This window comes from Ambystoma mexicanum, chromosome 6q, assembly GCF_040938575.1.
Source record: "Ambystoma mexicanum isolate Mex_15411 chromosome 6q, UKY_AmexF1_1, whole genome shotgun sequence".
Classification (NCBI taxonomy): domain Eukaryota; kingdom Metazoa; phylum Chordata; class Amphibia; order Caudata; family Ambystomatidae; genus Ambystoma; species Ambystoma mexicanum.
In genome coordinates, this window is record NC_090937.1 from 1,424,147,063 (window position 1) to 1,424,166,414 (window position 19,352).

At 48.9% G+C, this 19,352-nt stretch overlaps 1 protein-coding gene across 1 annotated transcript in view; it reads left to right on the forward strand.

The window, feature by feature from the left end:
• Positions 1-19,352, forward strand: part of NELFA (negative elongation factor complex member A) — a 386,029-nt gene that overhangs the window by 295,042 nt on the left and 71,635 nt on the right. Inside the window, exon 10 of the mRNA XM_069632129.1 lies at positions 11,815-11,914. Coding sequence (XP_069488230.1) covers positions 11,815-11,914 — 100 coding nt within the window. The remainder of the gene's footprint in view (positions 1-11,814; positions 11,915-19,352) is intronic.

A 19,352-nucleotide genomic window follows, 5' to 3' on the forward strand; every position in this document is an offset into this window, starting at 1 on the left:
GAAGAAGGGCCTTGCAGGGCCAGTGTCTTTGCTTCTGCCAGAAGCTGTGGCCATTGATGTTCGCTGCCTGCATTGGGGCCCGAGGTCTGCGCCAGACCAGTGATCCAATAGTCTGTGTCCAGCTTCCCAGTATACAGAACCAATCCATTGGAACACGGGGACCACGATCTAGCCAGACCAAACACGATATCTGTAGTGATATCTGCACCAGAGGCCCCTTGACTTCATTCAATGAAACCAAGGCACGGATCTGGAATGCCGAGCAAATTACAGAACTCCTACAGTGGTCTTAGAGTGCATTAAAGTACAGTAGATGAGCAAACCTTCTTGTTTCTTTGCCCCCCCTCCTCTTCCCCTCCACCCCCTCAGTCTCCATAGGGTTCTATAACAACGTCCTAGCCCTCTTTCGTGCCTAGCCTTAAACGTTATTGTACTGGCCTTCTATCCTCCCCTGGATCTCCCCTAAGGTGGTTGGATTGGAAAGGTTTTTTTTAAAACATTCCTCTTATTGTTCTAAACTTTGTCATTCTTACAAACTACTTGTTGGCTTTAGCCAACACTTGCCCAAATTTCCTAAAATACTAGTAGCCTCCTGAAAATACTTTTTTTTAATTGGGACCTGTGACTTTAAGGGCACTGGGCCCTTGTTTTCTTGCTAGTGAAGGACGTTTGAAGTATAGTACTTCAATTCTCTGGTTTTGTATGGTGTTTGAGAACTTAAGGGTTGAATGTAAAGAACTTGACAAAGTGAAAACTTACCTGGTTCTATTTCGTTGCTTTACTACACTTACAGTATTTTGAAACTGATTTTAACTGTATTTTAAAAGGGAAGTGGGAGTGCTTTTAGCAGATCACATTGAGATGAAAACATATGTATTAGTAGTGAATGTTTCAGTGAGTTACTTACCTGTGGTTTTCCATTGATAAGTTTGTCTAAGCCTGAAATAAATAACTATTTTTATGGGGGGTGGTGGATGTGAGGTGTGGCTACAAGGCCATGGGATAGGGTGTGTTTTCTGAGGAGCTCCTGCTGATCGTGGACTGATCCGTGCAAAAGTCACACTAAATGGAACCTACGTCGGACCAAAATATGTGTATGGACATATGAAACTGCGTGGTACTCCAGGAGAGCAAGCTGGACAGATTGACACTGATTCAAGAACTACAATAAGTAGAAGTTTGCAGCTGCTTACGAGCGAAAGGAAAAATGGCGGCTTGTGACAAAGATCAAATGCAGTGATAAGACTGCTGCTGGTGTACAAGCTGGAAGCAGATCGGAGCCAAGCAGAGAAACCGGTAACCGGAAGGAAGAGCAGTGAACCTCTAATATTGCGCAGCTGAATAAGCAGCGGGAACCCAGTGTCGTAGCGGGCAAGGAGGCAGCCCCTTTAACAGCGTGTGGGCGCACACAAGAAGACATGTGCAAACAAACCTGGACAGCGAGTGATCTGCCCGGAATGAAGCGCAGGCACGTCGGATGCCCCTTACTCTGGCTACAGTGGGGAAAAAGCATGAGAGCCGGGGGTAAGAACTTGCTGCTGAGTGGACTGTCCGCATGCCCGGGAGACACTTTGAATTGAATAAACGCTGCAACAATCCGGGAAAATGCTGCGGCGGTTCGTGAAACACATGAAAAGGAGTGGAGAAACATTGTTACTGTGCCGGAACAATGTGGCGGCCTAACCCGGCAGAAGCACACTGGAACACACGCCGGCTGTGCTTTCATCATACAGGCCGTGCGGAAGGCTGTGAAAAAGCACACAGCCTGCAACGGGGTTCTGACAACGTGATATGGACAGTAAAGATTACTGCGATATTGCACTGGGTGATCATAAGCATAGATAATGTAAAAGGAAAATGGACGAAGCAGTGGGGATCACTAAGACAGTGTTGCTTTGAAGCACGTACCAACGAAACACCATAAACCCACACATTAAGAACAGAACTACAATAGGACACCGAATGGTCTGTAACAACGTACCCAGAGAGACTTGGAGGAGCCCCGTAGGACTTGTGGCACCGACGACAAGTTTGGAACTTTGAGGCGGGTCTCATAACAAAATGGCCGGCGGCACGAACAAAGGATTGTGAGAGCCCTGAAAACCGAATCGAAGTGTTGTTGGCGGGGTGCGCGCTGCATGCCACATCGGGCACAAGGCATCCGACGCCATGAGGATCATAAACAATACCCGCATGGAAAGCGATGCAGTGTTGCACCTCGTGCCGAACGAGAAAGAGGCTCAGTTGTGATTCGGAAAGCGACAGAAGGGAAGAGCCCGTGCAGGCTTCAAGAACAATTGGGAGCCCCCGTACGGCGACCCAGCGCGAGGGCTCAAGGGGCTTTGTGGAGATGGTTCGGATGGCGTAGAATTGGAAAGCGCCCACCCTGTGTGCAACCTGAGATCCGGGTAGGATTCCACTTGCCCGACACTTGAAGCGGACAGACTGAGTGTGGAGCAACAGTTTGGCGCTTCCTTGCGCTTGTATATGCGTGTTACATTGTAACTCAGATCCCGGGCACTAGAAAAGGCCCGGCTACTGAAGTCTGACGCAGCGGCAGACGACCTCGGCTGGGTGCAGATGCATCAGAAGCCCTGAAGCACCTCCCGGCCTGCCAACCCTGCGTCTTCCCACATCTCCAGAGGGAGCGCAGAGGACAACACGCACAGGCCGCTGGGGCTACATTGAGAGGACACTCAGCCATACGAAGGATAAAAGCAACTCCCTGGAGGCGATTGAAGAAGGAAACTGAATAATGAGCATGGGAATGAGAACAAAGAACATACAAGTGAAATGAAATTAACTGGGGAAAAGCAACGACCAGCGGCCTCTGTGGCCCAATCAGGAGTTCCATAGGCGCCCTGCCAGACAAGGGGTTGCTGGGGAGTACTGTAAGCTTGTCCCCATAACTACCAAGTGCGCATGACGCGGAGAGTGTGAGCATAAAGAGAGAGACGCAGGTGGGCTTTATGCTTATAGCTGGGGGACCGGTCTGGACCCGCAGCTTGCCGGGATAAACAGTGCCTGGTCTGGATAGCTCACAGTGTGGGCGGGTGACGTATCGGAGCCAGCCCTACATTCCTACGTGGGAGGTCACAACCCATTCCTGCAGCTCACAAGTTGCTCTAAGACCCCTTTTGTGTGGCCAGTCCGGGCACAGACGATACTAGCTATCTAATCCTGCTGAAGCTGGCTGGTAGCGAGGCTCACCCACAAGTCTGTGGCACAACGCCATGTCCAGCAAACCTCTGAGAACGAAAAGCAAGCAGCCTACACTGGACGAATACGCCAGAACACCACTGGGTCCAGAAGGCGCCAAGAGTAAAGACAAAACCCCGGCCGGAAGCGCTGTCACTATGGGCACTAATCGGGAGATACTGGCCGCTATTGCGGATTTGAAAGTGGCTTGGGAGACCAAGTGGGGCCTGGCTATGACTGAACTCAAAGCAGCATTGGAGCTTAAAGTCGGTGCAGTACAAGAGCAAGTGAACCTTCTCCGGCAAGATGTTAGGTCGCTGGCGGAACGCACAGAGAATTTGGAAAAAGAGGTGGGCCCGAACACAGCGGACTGTACAGCTCACAAAGCAGACCTTCACGCCCTAGTGCAACGTGTGGGCAACTTGGAAAGTAGGGCGGAAGAGGCGGAAGGACGCGCCAGAAGGAACATCCGCATTGTTGGTTTGCCGGAGGGAGCTGAAAGATTCAACCCTACGGAGTTCATTGAATCCATGCTACTGCAGGAGATAACTGGAGGAGTGTTATCTCAGGGGTTCGCGGTGCATACCCAGATTATACCCTGCTGGTACAACGCAGCCGCATGAACTTTGGGACTGTCAAGAGAAGATTGCGTGAAGCAGGCCACAAGTACATGTTGCTCTACCCGGCGAAGCTGAAGGTGTTCCACAAAAACAGAACCTTGTTTTTTAAGTCCCCGGAAGAAGCTATGGGGTGGCTCGACACGCAAAGCTGCCACCAGGAATCTGTCATCCAGACAGGAGACGGTGGTGGAAGAGATAAGTAAGCTGCGTATGCTGCACCGAGGGGGTCGCGGCCTATGAATATGAGACTTGATTATTGTGCAAGATGTAGCTTAAGGGCGGGCTTGATCAGGTCATATTTCAATACGATCCTTGAGCACTGAGTTTGTTGGCATAATAAAGGAGCCTCGTGGAGCTAGTCCTCATACCCCCATTTAGAGTAGTTTAGTTAGGTTAGTAGTCCGGTGACACCCTGCTGGGCTTCTGGCCTCTGCATACTGAGGCAGAACCAAACGCGGGTTCGCCTGAGATCCAGGGATGGATCTGGGCATTTGTTGGGGTTGGGAAGGGTGGGGGGGGTAAGAGCGGAGTGTGGGGGTTTTGAAGTTGGGAAGTGGGTAGGGGGGTGTGTGTTGGGAGGGAAAAGGTAATGAGCCAAAACTCAAATCTTAACAGGCGGGATAAGGGGCGGAGATGGAGGGAAGGATATTGTAGCCATGGCGTCAGGGTGCCTTAGAGTGGTTACCTGGAACGTCGGGGGCCTCAATAGCTTTCTGAAACGTAACAAGGTGATGGACCTGAAAAGGATGATTTATATAGCATTATTGCAAGAGACCCACCTCACCAGGGAGAAATTGGAGGTGGTCAAGAGGAAGTGGAGGGGGAGCTTGGCGGGACCCACATATTCAGCCTACGCTAGAGGAGTTATCATGTGGGTGGCACCGCATGTACCATTCCAGCTGCTTCAGGTTACGGGAGACCCGGACGGCAGATTGATCGTTATGAGGGGGATGCTGGAAAACCGGGAAGTGTGTATTGTAAATGTATTCGCCCCCAACCAAGATGCAGCGTCTTACTTTAGGACTCTGTATGGCAAAATTAGCCCCCTACTAGGTGGCGGGATCCTGTGGGGCGGAGACTTTAATTGTGTACCTAATCCTAAGGTTGACAGATAAGATAAGCTAGACAAACCCACCCCAGCTGCAAAGGTGCAACAGGCCCGCCTTAGAGATGTCAACCTAGTTGACGTCTGGAGACAGCTGCATCCAGACCCCCCCCAGGTCCTGGAGTGGCACACCAACCTCCTAGGGCACGGATTCCCACTTGGAAGCTCAGAGCCGAGGCTCTGCAGGACCCGAGATTCCGGGAGGACTTAAGAGAGGCGATCACGGAGTACTTTGAGATCAATACTTGCAGTATTAGCTCTATGGGAACCGTGTGGGAAGCATTTAAAGTGGTTTTGCGAGGGGTTGCCATATCGAAATCTAGGGCGCTCCAGGGGGGCATAGAGCAGGAGCTGAAGGGAATTGAGGAGGAGTTGGAGGAAATGATGCGTAGGCGAGGCACCTCATGATGAGTTAGGATGAGGCAGCTACAACAAGCTAGTGGTGAACTCTGGGACAGGTTATGTAAAATAGGCTACAAGAAGTATGTGGGGAGACAGCATGCAGGGGGAGGTAAGCCGGGCAGGTTGATGGCCTGGCTATACAAGAGCGAGGCACCGCGACCGGTGATCAGGGAAATTAATGGGGAGGGAGGTCGGACCCTGAATACCCAGTAGGGGGGTGAATGAAGAGTTCCTGAGATACTATAAACCTCTCTGAGGACCCAGGCGGATCAAGGGACCACGAAGTCCAGGAAACACCGGAGGATCTAGGCCTACCCACCCTAGATGATGTAGAACGGGCAGACCTAGATGCCCCTATTACAATGGAAGAACTTGATCTAGTGGTTCAGCACCTGCCCACCAGTAAGGCCCCTGGGTCAGATGGGCTTCCAAGTGAATTCTACAAAACCTATAAGCAGGAGTTGCTTCCCCCACTGCTGGCTATGCTTAACGAGGCGTACAAGCAAGGCAGGCTACCAGATTCCCTACGAGAGGCTGTGGTTATTCCGCTTTTAAAGCCGGGTAAGCCTAGCACGGACTGTGGGTCATATAGACCCTTATCAATGCTTAACTAGGACAGTAAAATCCTTACTGCTGTGCTGGCAAATAGGCTTAAGACAGTCATTGGTAAACTGATACACACCGATCAAACAGGCTACGTCCCGGGTAGGAATATAACTGATAATCACAGGAGATTGCATCATATTATTGATCAAACAAAGGAAGACCCAGGTGAATTGGCAATAGTTTCACTAGACGCGGTCAAGGCCTTAGATTCAGTAAAATGGCCCTGGCGGATCGCGACTTTGGAAGGCTATGGAATGGGGCTGGGGTACCTCAGGTGGGTGAAAATGTTATACAGCTCTCCAATTGCTAGGGTTAAAACGGGCGCTATCATAACAGATGGCAAATAAGCAAGGGCACTAGACAGGGCTGCCCATGGTCGCCCATGTTATATATACTAGCGTTGGAACCATTGGCCGTCTGTCAAAGACAGCAATACGAGGAGATAGGTATCCGTACTGCGGGTGGTCTGCATCTTGTTTCTTTATATGCTGACATACTGTTGTATCTGCCCTACCCAGAAGAGAACATGCAATGCATTCTGGATGTGATGGAGCAATTTGCCGCCCTTTCCGGCATAGCGGTTAACCCCAAGAAGTCTAGCATGTTCCCCCTGGGGAGATGCAGATTTGTCCTACCCAGGGGCTTGCCGATTATTACCAATACCCTGGCGCACCAAGTCGTTCCGATACCTCGGAATTGAAATATATCATACGGCAGGAGAAGAACATAACACACAATACGGTAAAGGCAGTAGAAGGATATAAAAATAGCATGGGATTTTGGTCCAGACTACCCCTGGCTATAATGGGGAGAGCTGCTCTGCTTAAGATGGTAGTCTTGCCCAGACTGTTGCATTTCCTTGTAAATATCCCGCACGTGATCCCGAGGCGCTTTTTGGCTAGACTCCACAGCTTGTGCATGGGCTTTATTTGGAACAACGCCAGGAACAGGGTGGCCCTTTGGAAATTACAGAACTCGTGTGACAGGGGAGGGATAAACCTGCCGAATTTTGAGCTATACTATTTGGCAGGACAGCTGCAGTATGTGGCGAGATGGCTGTCCGAGGAGGAGACGGCAGAAACCAGGCTGCTGTGCAGGGAACCATCTCCCTTCTTCCTCAGAAGTGGTGTGGCTGTCCAAACCAAAGGTTCTAAAGATGGCGAGGCTGTTGGTACTTGGCTGGGAGATGTGGCATAGGGCGTGGCAGATGAGCCCAACTGATACAAGGGGTCCGTAGGTACTGTGAACCAATGGGCCTGGCCACCCTGGGAGACATATGGTAAGAAGGGGAGGCATTGGAGTTCCAGAGACTGATAGAAGACACCGGGGTGCATAAGGGGCAGTATATAACCTACACCAGAATTGTTAAGAGTGCGAGTGAAGTGGCCAGCGGTGGTGCTCACCGAACAACCGGATGCCACCATGGAGACGATATGACATTTCAGAGGGTGGGCATGAGATATCCCGTATATATGAGCTGTTGGGATCTAAGGTGGGGGGAGTGGATTGTCCCAATTGAGACAACTTTGGGAAGAAGAGGTGGGAGAGCCCATGTCGGATGGGCTCTGGATAGAGCCCAAAGATATCATAAAGTGTCCCGGAACGCAAGGCTCCAGCAGATCCAATTGTATGTCACACACAGAGCATACCTCACCCCTAGTAAGATCACCAGGTTTGGTGGCCAGACGACTCAGATGCCCTAGGTGTGGGGAGGAGGCTGGGTTGCTACACATGTTCTGGTCCTGCCCGGAGGTGGGAAGATTTTGGTCAGAACTGAAGACACGCTTAGCAGGAAACGGTATTATGCTGGAGGAGGAGTCGGCCTGGGTATGCATGTTGGGGGGGGGGGGGGTTTCCCTAGGCCACGCAATTTACGGCACATTAGCAAAATGAAAGACCTAGCATACATCCTGGCCAAACGAAGGATAGCAATGTGCTGGAAGGCAGCCCAGAGGCCAAGGATAGTGTTGTGGTGGGCTGACCTCTTGAAATGGTCAGAGGCAGAAATGGCTGCTTGGTTTGACGTGGTTTGTAGGGGAGGGGAGGAGGAGGTAGGACCCCTAATTGAATGGAGGCCGCTGGTGGCTACTATGGGGGCCCCCCACCAGTCAGATCGGAGTGATACTGATAAGCAGGGGCAGTGGCGAAGTCTGCTGGCACACCGGAGAAGATGATTTCATCGCTTAGCCCAGTTCAGACCCTTGAAGGTGCAAACAAGTGGTGTGGGGGCGATGAAGTCCCAGGCCGTACTCCAAGAGATGGATGTTTCTTCTTAGGGCGATGAGGAGCCGGGAGTCCTTGCACACAGACCACGAGGACGCGGAGGACGACGGCAGCAACAATCTGACTAAGGAGCAAGCAGCTACTACTGCTTTACACAGGGGGTTTTATACAGTTTTGCCCAGAACTTTGTTAGTATGTCATGTGGCTGTTATGCGCATTTACCAAGCAGTACTGTGGGTCTGCTAGTTTTGGATTATCGTTTTTAAGTAACGTCTCATTTAATGGGATTTGTTTCCATCATCATGTATCTTTTGGTTTTATACATTTGATGGGTGTGTGTTTGAGAGGGCGAAAAGGATAGATTAGAACAAATAACTTGCATTTGGTAATCTTCTGCAAGAATGCGTTCTCTCACAGATAATGCATTACCTCTGTCTCCACCTCCAATAGTTGGCTTTTTAATACTGGGATTACTTGCAAATGTTCTAGAATACAGTTCTCCAACATCGGGTCTGTTATGGATTCACATGCTCATGAATATTGCCTGTCAGGTCGGGAATCCTCAGTAAAATAAAAAAAGGTTTCACTTTCTCTTACAAACTGTGTTTCTCCTCTAAACCAATCACTGTACTCTGGGTCCTACTGCCCCCAGCCAATGACTGCCCTCTCCCTAAACCCCTCCTCTTGCAGCCATCTTCAGATTTTTACTGCACGTTCCAGTCTTGGGATTCCTCAAGTTTTTGCTCCGTGAGCTAGTTTACAGTTTTTGCACTTTTTCGATGGAAAAAGTTCTATTTTTGTTGAAAGCAAATGTGCAGGGCCTAGTGTGCCCACAACGCTCAGCCCGCCCTCCCCCTGATGGACACTGGGGACGGACACGGCCACGACGGACGCCAATGACGATAGTCACGGCAGGCTTCTTCATCCAGTGGTCGACTCTGCCTTCCAAGCCAAAAGCCTTGCCTTTTATTCAGTGCTCTCCCATTCATTCCATCCTAGCTGTCGGACACCCAGCAGGGTGGCTGTCCTTGCCGGACAGTCAGCCGTCCAATCACTACAGAGTGAATTTGGGTCACTCGTGATTCCCGAACAAAGGGACCAAATCTGTTTTGGCGCACAGAGTAAATCTCAAGAAGGACCTTTCCACAAAGAAATGGCGAAAAAAGAAGACAGAGGCCATTTTGACAAAAATGGCACCATTGGGCGCTTTACTGCAGCTGCAAACGCAGCCCGCTTTAAATGCACACCACAGTAGTTGGAAGTAAACCATTTCCACCAGCCATTCAGTGAGGAAAGGGTAACATAAAAATGTTACATGAGAAGCTAGACAAAGGGGATACTCGGTAACCCCTCCAGCACCCTATTCTAAGATAGTGTGTGCTGGGTCTAGAAAGTTACAGATGTAAGTAAAGTCAATTTCACTTTACTGCTCTGGGAAACAGAAGTTTATCCCAGAGAAGGTATTTAAACCATTGGGCAATCTGGAAGACTTCCCTGTGCCACTGCATTGAAGGTTCTTTGTGACACAATATAGAAGATGCCTATGGAGTGTGTCGGGCTCCATAACCAAAAGAAACCGTGTTCAAAAATCATTCATATACCTGAGTGGGGGAAAAAGGGTCTCACTCGCTCCATGTAAAATAAGTGGCTCGGGGTCTCTAAGGTGGAGGGAATTTTCACATTTCTGAGAATTCTCCCTAACACAGGTTGCTTGGAAGATCTTCTCTTTGGTCCCACCGTCTCGTCAAGGAGTTCCTCAATGGACTGTTTCATTCTTTCCCCTCCAGTGAAGGCTCCTGCCCCGGCGTGGGAACTCAACCTGGTGCTGACGAGGCTCATGTAAGTCTCTGAGCCTATGCATCGGGCCCCTGAAGTTCCTCATGGAAGACGGCTTTCCTTGTGGACATTACCTCTGCCAGAAGGGTAGGTGAGATTCAGGCTCTATCCTGCAAAAATCCATGTGACTGTCCACAAATCAAGGGTGGTGCTACGGACGCACCCCTCCTTCAGGCCGAATGTTCTGTCGGAATTCCACCTTAACAAGCCTTTGGTGTTACCTGTGTTTTTTTACAAAGCCTTCCTCACTGGCTGAAAGGGCCTTGCACTCGCTGGACGTTGCTCGTGCTCTGAGGCTTTACGTGGCACGCACAAAGAATTTTCGGAAGATGTGAACTGTTTGAACTTTGGTCCTGTGAACCATGGGAAGGCCTTGTCCAAGGCTTCCATCTCCAGGTGGATTTCCGGCTGGATCAGTCATCGGTTGGCCAACCGACCGATGCCCAGCTGTCCAAGAGCCCATTCCACCAGAGCGATCGCTTCGACTACGGCGTTTCTGTCTGGTGTGCCTCTGATGGACATCTGCATGGCTGCTACGTGGAGGTCTAAGCACACCTTTGTGAGGCTCGACTGTCGACAAGGATTCCAGAGAGGAGTCCAGGGTCGGCCAAGCAGTGCTACACAACTTGTTCGCTTGAGGTGAGTCTGTTCCAGTGGTAAGAGTTTTGCTTCTGTTGAGCCTTGCCTCCTCCTGTGGTTATGTAATGTTACTGCTATGTATTCTTTATTCATGAGCATGTGAATCCATGTCAGTCCCCGATGTTGGAGAAGGAACAAGTTACTTACCTTTTCACTATTGTACTCAAGCATTGGTCTGGCATGGATTCACAAGCGAACCCTCCCTCCTACCCCTGTGCGGCTCTTCTTGGTCATACTGCCACTGCGGGTGCTTACCAAATCTGATGATGAGTAGGGGCTTAAGGAGAGGGCAGTCATTGGCTGAGGGCAGTATGGCCCAGTGTACAGGGCTTGGTTTAGAGGAGAAATACAGTTTGTAAGTAAAGGTGAAAATGTTATTTCTTTTACTGATGATTTACGGCCTGATGACGGGGAATATTCATGAGCATGTGAATCCATGGCAGACCCATGCTGTGGAACAATAGTTACAGGTAAGTAACTTGTTCCTTATTCTAGTTCTTCTTTGCCTTCGGTCTCCTTGGAGCAGCTAAATCTTGGGCTACAGTTAAGGTGACTCTTGAATGGCAAAGATACTTGGGGTGTCTGCCCTGCATGCATGGCGGCACCGGGCCCCTGACTGATTCAAGCCACCATCTGACTCTCCTTTGTTGGATTAAAGTTTTCAGATCCAGGCTGCATAATGTGCATGTCATATGCATTTTCTGTAGTAGGACAATTGTATCCAGCTGAGCATTAATGAAGATATGAAATGTGGCCTTTGTGGACCGGCCAGCGCTTTGGCTGCCTGTACATAACTGCTTCCCAGGCTGCCTGCCAGTGTCAACCTCACGCGTTTGTACTCTGTGCTGATCTGCGAACAAAGACAAATTGTCTTTTCAATTACCAACCTCAGTTTCAAAGGCACACATTTGTCACTGCAGGTAAGAGTTAGTTATGGTTGTTGGAAAGTCTGTGCTACACGTTTCTTGCCATTTAGAGCAAATAGCCATCCGTTTTGTTTTGAAAAGTTATGATCTGTCATTTCAATCACACAGCATAAATATTGCAGTGCTAAACTATGTAATGCCCCGAGATGTGTGCCCTCTGTTCAATGTTTGTGTGAATTTAGCCGACAGTAACACAAATATTTTGCAAAGGGATCTTAAAACTAATGTACTTATTAAATACCTGATCTTATTTTTTCAGAGGGAGCAAATGTATGCTGCACAAGAAATGTTCAAGACTGCAAACAAAGTGACAAGGCCAGAGAAAGCTCTCATTCTCGGGTTCATGGCAGGGTCTAGAGGTATGGAAAATGTTTTTGCATAGTTTAAAAATATTTTCTCACTCTTTGGTTGATGAGAATGAATTGACTTTAAACACTAATTTGTTGAAACTATTTGGATGTTTCATTTGCAGCAAGCCTTTTCACTTATAGCTAGCCCTTACTCTTAAAAGTGTGGGGTTTGCTAAGGATTAATTATTTCCTAATTATACTTCTGTTTGTTAATCTGTTTAGAATCGCATGCTCTGCATAGTCCGACATTCAGTGATCACTGCAGAGTATTGCATTTTCTTTTTCGTAGTCGAAAAGGGGACGTCGACAAGGCGTGTCTGTATCACTATCCCTCTAGTGACGTGCAGTGTACCCACAATCCCTCACGCGTCGAGGTCCCTCAGATTGTTTTTTTCCGCCCAGATATTGGTCGCCTTTACGCGGAGCTCCTCGAGAGACATTGCTAATACTCACTCGACCATTTGGTCGTTATTTAGAAATACTCACTCGACCTTTGGTCGTTTTTTAACGTTACGTTCCTCCTTTGACGAAGCTGTTCCCCGCTGACAAGATCTTCGACGGCTGTGCCTTCGGCTGAAGAGACCCTTCGGCGTCGCCGAACATGTGGCCTGGCCTCGCCGGCCTCAAACAGTAGGGAGAGTGGGGTCGTGGGACATTTCTTGCTATCTCTTTAAGAATGCCTTTCTCTTTCCCCACCTTTTTCCTTCGGGTTGTTATCACGTCTGTCCGTTCCCTCAGCTATGGAGGAGACACCCTTTAGGTTTTGCCCGTGCTGCAAGGGCAAATTCACCTGAAAAGACGAGCACAAACGGTGCAACCGTTGCTTGCCCCTCAACCACAAGGAAGACGGTTGTGCGGCCTGTAAGCTTCTTAAGCCCAAGACTTTAAAGGACCTTCAGGGTCAAGAGGTGGGCAGCCTACGCCATGTCTAGGTCCGATTACTCAACCGCCGCCGAAAGTGGAGAGGAAAGTGATAACCCGACCTCTGCATTGGAGGTTGTACACCCCTCTAGGGAGCTGTCGCGCTCCTCGTTTGTCCCCGGCCCCGACAAGCTCGGCTCACGCCCTGCTTATGGGGATGAACAACCCGGCGACATAGACGCACACAAGCACTCACATAAGCACACGGCCCACGGCTCTTCCTCGTTGAAGACGAAGAAAGCAGTGCCAACGGAGACGCAGGTCCTACCGGCGGCCTCCACGGACTGTAAGGATCCAAAGCCCCCCTCGCAACCGCGGATGCGACCAGCGACTGGGCTACCCCCAGATAAGGGCGCTATCACCAAACCGCCAGACGCCGTGCCCTGCCAGCGAGCGCCCGTCGGCGTAGAGGACGCAACACCTGTAACGTCGAGGCCAAAGAAACTGGCTCCCCCCCCCCCCCAAAGACTCACCAATCAGGAATACATCACCTATAGACTATCAACCTACCTTTAATGCACTACTACGTGAAGCAGCAGCGCATTTCGAAATCGAGATTGGGGAAATGTATCCTGACATAAACTTCGTTGAAAGGATTATCAAGGAGAAACCCCCTGTCAGTCAAACCATTGCCCTTCTTGCCTCAGTAAAGAGACTAATCATTCCTTCGCTTTCTACACCCGCGGTGGTCAGAGGGGTCAACCCAAGGATAGAAAAATTATTTAGTCCTTCTCCATCGGACCTGTTATGCATCAGGGGGCCACTCAGTACCGGACTCCCTAGTAGTAACTAATACAAGAAAAAGGGCAGGGGTCCCGCTATCAACCAGCGAGGCACCTCCAGATAAAGAAGGTAAAAATCTGTATGCCCTAGGTAAAAGGATTACAGCCTCGGCAGCCTTTTCCACTAGGATTGCTAACAACTCCTTACTGGCTAGTTATGCAGATGCCCAATGGAGCAAACTACGCAAAGACATTGTGGAGGTACATGAACCCCTAAAAACTCGGCTTCTGGCCACGATTATCGCAGGAACCTTAGTCAACCAGAGCATCATTAAGAATACTCTAGATGCTGCAGAAACGGCTGGCCGTTCCCTAGTCCAAGGAATCCTCCTCAAACGTCATGTCTGGCTACGTAATTCGGGTTTTAAACCCGAAACACAAGCATCTCTCATTAACAAACCAATAGAGGATGCCAACCTCTTTAGGAAGGCGGTGGATGATGCGCTAGAGACTGCAAAAAAGGAATTTGACATCAAGACCCTAGATCAGATTTCAAGACCTCCCAACAAGCGAGGTTATGGAAACAGATGCTTTTTTCGAGGCCAACAACATCAGCAGTACTCTGCAGGCAACTGATCCTCGAATCAAGGAACCAGTGGACAATACACCCACAGAGGACAGCGTTGTGGCAAGAGGTCGGGGTTCCACCCCTAGAGGTTCCAAAGCCACCAACACCAAATGATCCGAAGATTCGGGTCCCCTCCCATGCATCACCGGTCGGGGGCCGGCTAACATCCTTTCTTCCAGCATGGGGGGGGAATAACATCAGACCGCTCGGTACTATCAACCATAGCCCGCGGCTACTGTATAGAATTCAACCGCTCCTCGACTTACAGACCCCCAAGGGGACGACGCCTGTCACCAGAACACCTCGCCATCCTTCTTCAAGAAGTGGACCAGCTACTAGAAAAAGGAGCTATAGAGGTTGTGCCTCTATCACAGGTAACGGAAGGTATTTATTCAGTGTACTTCCTTGTACCCAAAAAGGATTTAACCATGCGGCCTGTACTAGATCTGCGCCCAGCAAACAAATTTGTAAAACCTCAAAAATTTCGTATGGTGACATTACAGGAAGTAATCCCCCTGTTACCGCAAGGGGATTACATGACAACACTGGACATGAAAGATGCATACTTTCATATTTTAATGTTGCCAGCGCACAGAAAATACCTCCGGTTCATGATAGAGGGCAAACACTACCAGTTCATAGTGCTACCCTTCGGCATAGCGTCAGCGCCGAGGGTATTCACGAAAGTACTGGCAGTGGCCCACCTTCGTCCTTTGTCCATCCCAGTATACCCTTACCTCGACGATTGTCTCATAACAAGGGATTCTTATGAGACATGCTTCTCAAACACCCAAAAGACTGTAGACCTTTTGTTCCAACTGGGCTTCTCCATCAACGAGAAGAAGTCCAGCCTAGAGCCCAGCCAAATCAAACCATTCCTAGGGGCTCTAATTCGAACAAAGGACGGCCTTGTCTTCCCCTCCAATGAGAGGGGCCAAAATATGCTGTTTCAGATCCCTCTATGTGGCTGGTCGAGAGGTGAAGGTGCGCAAAGCAATGCTTTTGCTGGGAATGATGGCGTCATGTATATATTTGGTACATCACGCGAGACTGCGCATGCGTCCAATACAAGAGTGGCTCAACAGCCAGTGGTGTCAGGCCAGCGGACAATGGGACGATCCAGTGGTGGTCTTGCAGGCCTTGCTTCTCTCGCTAAAGTGGTGGTCGAAGGAAAACCTCGTCATAGGAAAACCATTTGCCACCCCCGCAGTGGAGGCCACTCTAACCACAGACGCATCCCTCACAGGATGGGGGGCTCACCTATCCCATCAGACTGCACACAGAGTTTGGACTCCGAGCGTAGAATCCAAACACATAAACTTGCTGGAACTGTTAGCGGTCTTCAAAGCACTGAAGGCTTTTCAGGCACACCTGCAAGGGAAGACAGCTGTGGTGCTGTCTGTGAGGACCATCACTATGTACTATCTGAACAAGCAAGGGGGCACTCGCTCTCCAGGACTGTCCAAGCTGTCCCAGAACATCTGGAAGTGGGCTCTCAAACACATGTTCCTGTTGTCACAACATGTACCAGGGGAACTCAATCTGCTAGCAGACAAACTCAGCAGAGACTTCCCTCTGCCCGCAGAGTACGAATGGCGGTTACAAGAAGACATCGTCTTCGACGTCTTCACACAATGGAGATTCCCAGAAATATATCTGTTCGCAACTCTGGAGAACTCCCAATGCCAAGATTACGACTCCAGGTACCCCCAGAACCAATCCATGGGGAGCGGTCTATCGATACCATGGTCAGGGAAATTTGTTTACGCTTTTCCCCCCTGACTCCCCTTCTCAACAGGATAGTGCACAAGATGCACCAGGAACCAGTCACCATGATACTAGTGGCCTCTATGTGGGCCCGGCAACCATGGTTCGCTCACCTGATGGAGATGTCGGTCTCCACTGGTGAAACTACCCTGTCCGTACAACATGCTGTCACAGGACAAGGGCAAGACACTACACCCATGCCCACAGACCATGAATTTAGCAGCATGGCTCCTGAGATCATAGAATTTGGTCATTTACAACTCCCGCAGAGATGCATGGACATTTTCAAGGAAGCTAGAAAGCCTAACACTCGTCACTGTTAGTCTAGCAAGTGGAAAAGATTTGTCATATGGTGTAGAAATAAGAGCATCAACCCGGTTGACTGCTCTCCCACACATTGTTCTCTACCTGACTCACCTACTAGACTCTAGATTAGTGTTTAATTCTATTAAGGTTCATTTGGCTGCACTTTTCCGCATAAACCACTTCTCAACTTAGTGTCGTGGCGGAAAGTCCCAGTTATTAAGGCCTTCATGGAAGGAGTTAAAAGAATACACGCTCCCATAGCTAACCCAGCTCCCGGATGTGACCTAAATATGGTACTAACCAGGCTCATGGGCTCACCCTTTGAACCCATGCACAAAGCAACGCTTAAGGACCTCACCCTTAAAACTGCTTTTCTAATAGCTATCACCTCCATCAGGAGAGTAAGTGAACTACAAGCGCTATCTATTCTAGACCCCTTTGTAACAGTTCACAAAGATAAGGTGGTTCTACGCACACACCGTAGGTTTGCACCTAAATTCATTTCTAAGTTCCATGTGAACCAATCTATAGAACTACCACCGTTCTTTCAAAACCCTTCCAACTTGGGATAAAAAAGCCTGCATACACTGGATGTGCGCAGGGCTGTTGTTTTTTATGGAAAGAACTAGACCACTGAGAAAGACTAATCATTTCTTTGTCTCGGTGGCAGCAGGAAGAGAGGGAGATGCAGTTTCAAAATCCACTAGATCTAGATGGATCGTACAATGCATCACCCTCTGTTACACTCTTGCTAAGAGAGAACTACCCTTCAAGCCCAGAGCACACTCTACTCGAGGCAATGGCCTTCCATAGCATTAATTGCAAATGTCTCTCATGAATCCATTTGCAAAGCGGAAACCTGGAGTTCTGTACACACCTTTACAAAACACTACTGTCTAGATGCCCACTCTAGATCTGATTCACAGTTGGGACAAGCAGTATTAAGACACATTTTCTATACTGTTCCTTCTCGCAACCCACCTCCAACTCCGGGTACTGCTCTCTAGTCTTTGCACAGCATGTGATTCTAAGCAGATTAACAAACATCAGAAGACAATGCATTACTTACCATAAAAGCATTTCTGATGGTTGTATCTGCTTAGATTCACATGCGCCCACCCTTCCTCCCCGCTCGGATGGAAGGAACATAGACATCCTTTTATCTCTCTTTTCTGTACTCACTCATGTCTATAAGGCTCCCTCAGGGCAGGAAAAATACAAACAGAGGGACCTTGACGCGTGAGGGATTGTGGGTACACTGCACGTCACTATAGGGATAGTGTTACAGACACGCCTGGTCGACGTCCCCTTTTCGACTACGAAAAACAAAATGCAATACTCTGCAGTGACCACTGGATGTCAGACTATGCACAGCATGTGAATCTAAGCAGATACATCCATCAGAAATGCTTTTACGGGAAGTAATGCATTGTCATATAGTTCCCGAAAACTAGTTTGATGCTGGTGAAAAAAATAATTTGCCACCTTCATCTTCAAATGCATAAGTAGCAAAGGGCACATTTGAATCATTTCTATCGCTCTGGTTTGAGTTATAAGTAAATGTAGTGCAAGGCCTCTGCCGTTCTGTTTCAGGTATGCTCTTTTCGATGGGCATATATTTGTTTTCGCTAGCCAAAATGCAATGAACGAAATAGCTAGGTAAAAAAAAAGGCACATTAACCGAAATGTGTCCATAGTCTGCTTTTCTGCATCTGACAACCACTGAAATAGGTGCTCCAGCAGTCGATCATTGAGCATACTATGCTGTTTTTGCACGGCACCCAACCATCAGACTGCAAATCCCTGTAAGTGTTATTAAAATTGTTGCAAACTGTTATACTGCTCCTTTGTTCTGCAACCAGCCCACCTCCTATGAACTGTGTCCCTCTTAACTAATGAGTGGAAATCTAATGAGTGGAAATCTGCCTATGTGGTCTCCAACGGCCATGTTGGGTTTCCGATCTCATTGTAGTCACGGGTGAGTTAAGGTGGTGGGGCGGTCAGAACTTTCTTTGGTGAGGGGTCCTGAGGGGCCAACCTAAAGGTGCAGCTAATTTACATTACCCTTTGACCAAACTGGATTGTTCGGTCTAAAATTGAGGAACCAAATTTCACTGTTGCATAGGCAATGTCCCACCTCACTGATGGAAACTTGCGGCATCTTTGGAGCTATTCTAGGACATGTCAAACTGCTTGTTAGAGTAGAATTTCCTTCTTCAGTGACATTCTCTCCACATGCAAGTCGCCTAGGAATTTTTGCTAGACTCAAGTGGGTGGGAACCTTTTTCCACAATTGTTGTTTTACTCTGTTCTTGAAAACCCTTTTACCTCTTATTGGTTTATTAGTTTGGAGTCATGCTTTTCTCCATCTTTTCTGGTATCTACATTTTACTGAAGTGGCACACAGCACTTTCTGTGCAGTGTTACTGGAAGCTCCTAGAGCTTCCACTGTAATGTTTCTGTATTTACCCTTTACATCCTGTTACCAAGGTAGGGGGAAACATTTTATCCTACCTGTATTTTCCTTATGTGGATTGCTGAGGGGAAACCTTATATCCCCTTTCTCACTTCTCCAGTAACATTTTGGTTACTGTGACACATCCCTGCTTTTTAGGCTGGTGGTAGTATGTTTTACATGACCTTTTGTCTCAGGCTGTCATCGTGGCTGCAGTGGGGGGGGTACAAGGGTCACCATTGCCCCAGAATACTTGCGGTACTTAAATCCTGTACAAGATGGCTTGTCCTATTCTAGGTAGTCTACCTACCTAGGTGAGGGAGGTTCCTTTGTCTTTTGCTGGGCTTCCCTTGGAAAGCCTGCAGAGGGTCTTTAAGTGACTGGCAGGACAGGAAGTAGAGCGGGTCCACCGAAACCACCCAGTCCTTTGTCCTGCAGAGTGCCTAAGAGAAACTTTATGGGCATCTCGCTTGACCTGCCTAGCCTTGATCCAGCACCCCAAAGTCACCACACACGAGACAAGGACCGAGAAAAGGAGAAGAGACTACCTTCGCGACATCCGTCCTTCATCCGAGCCTGGACAAGGCGCCAACAAGCCAGAACCAAGAAGAAACATTGCTGGACATCCATCTGCATGAGAGCAGTCAC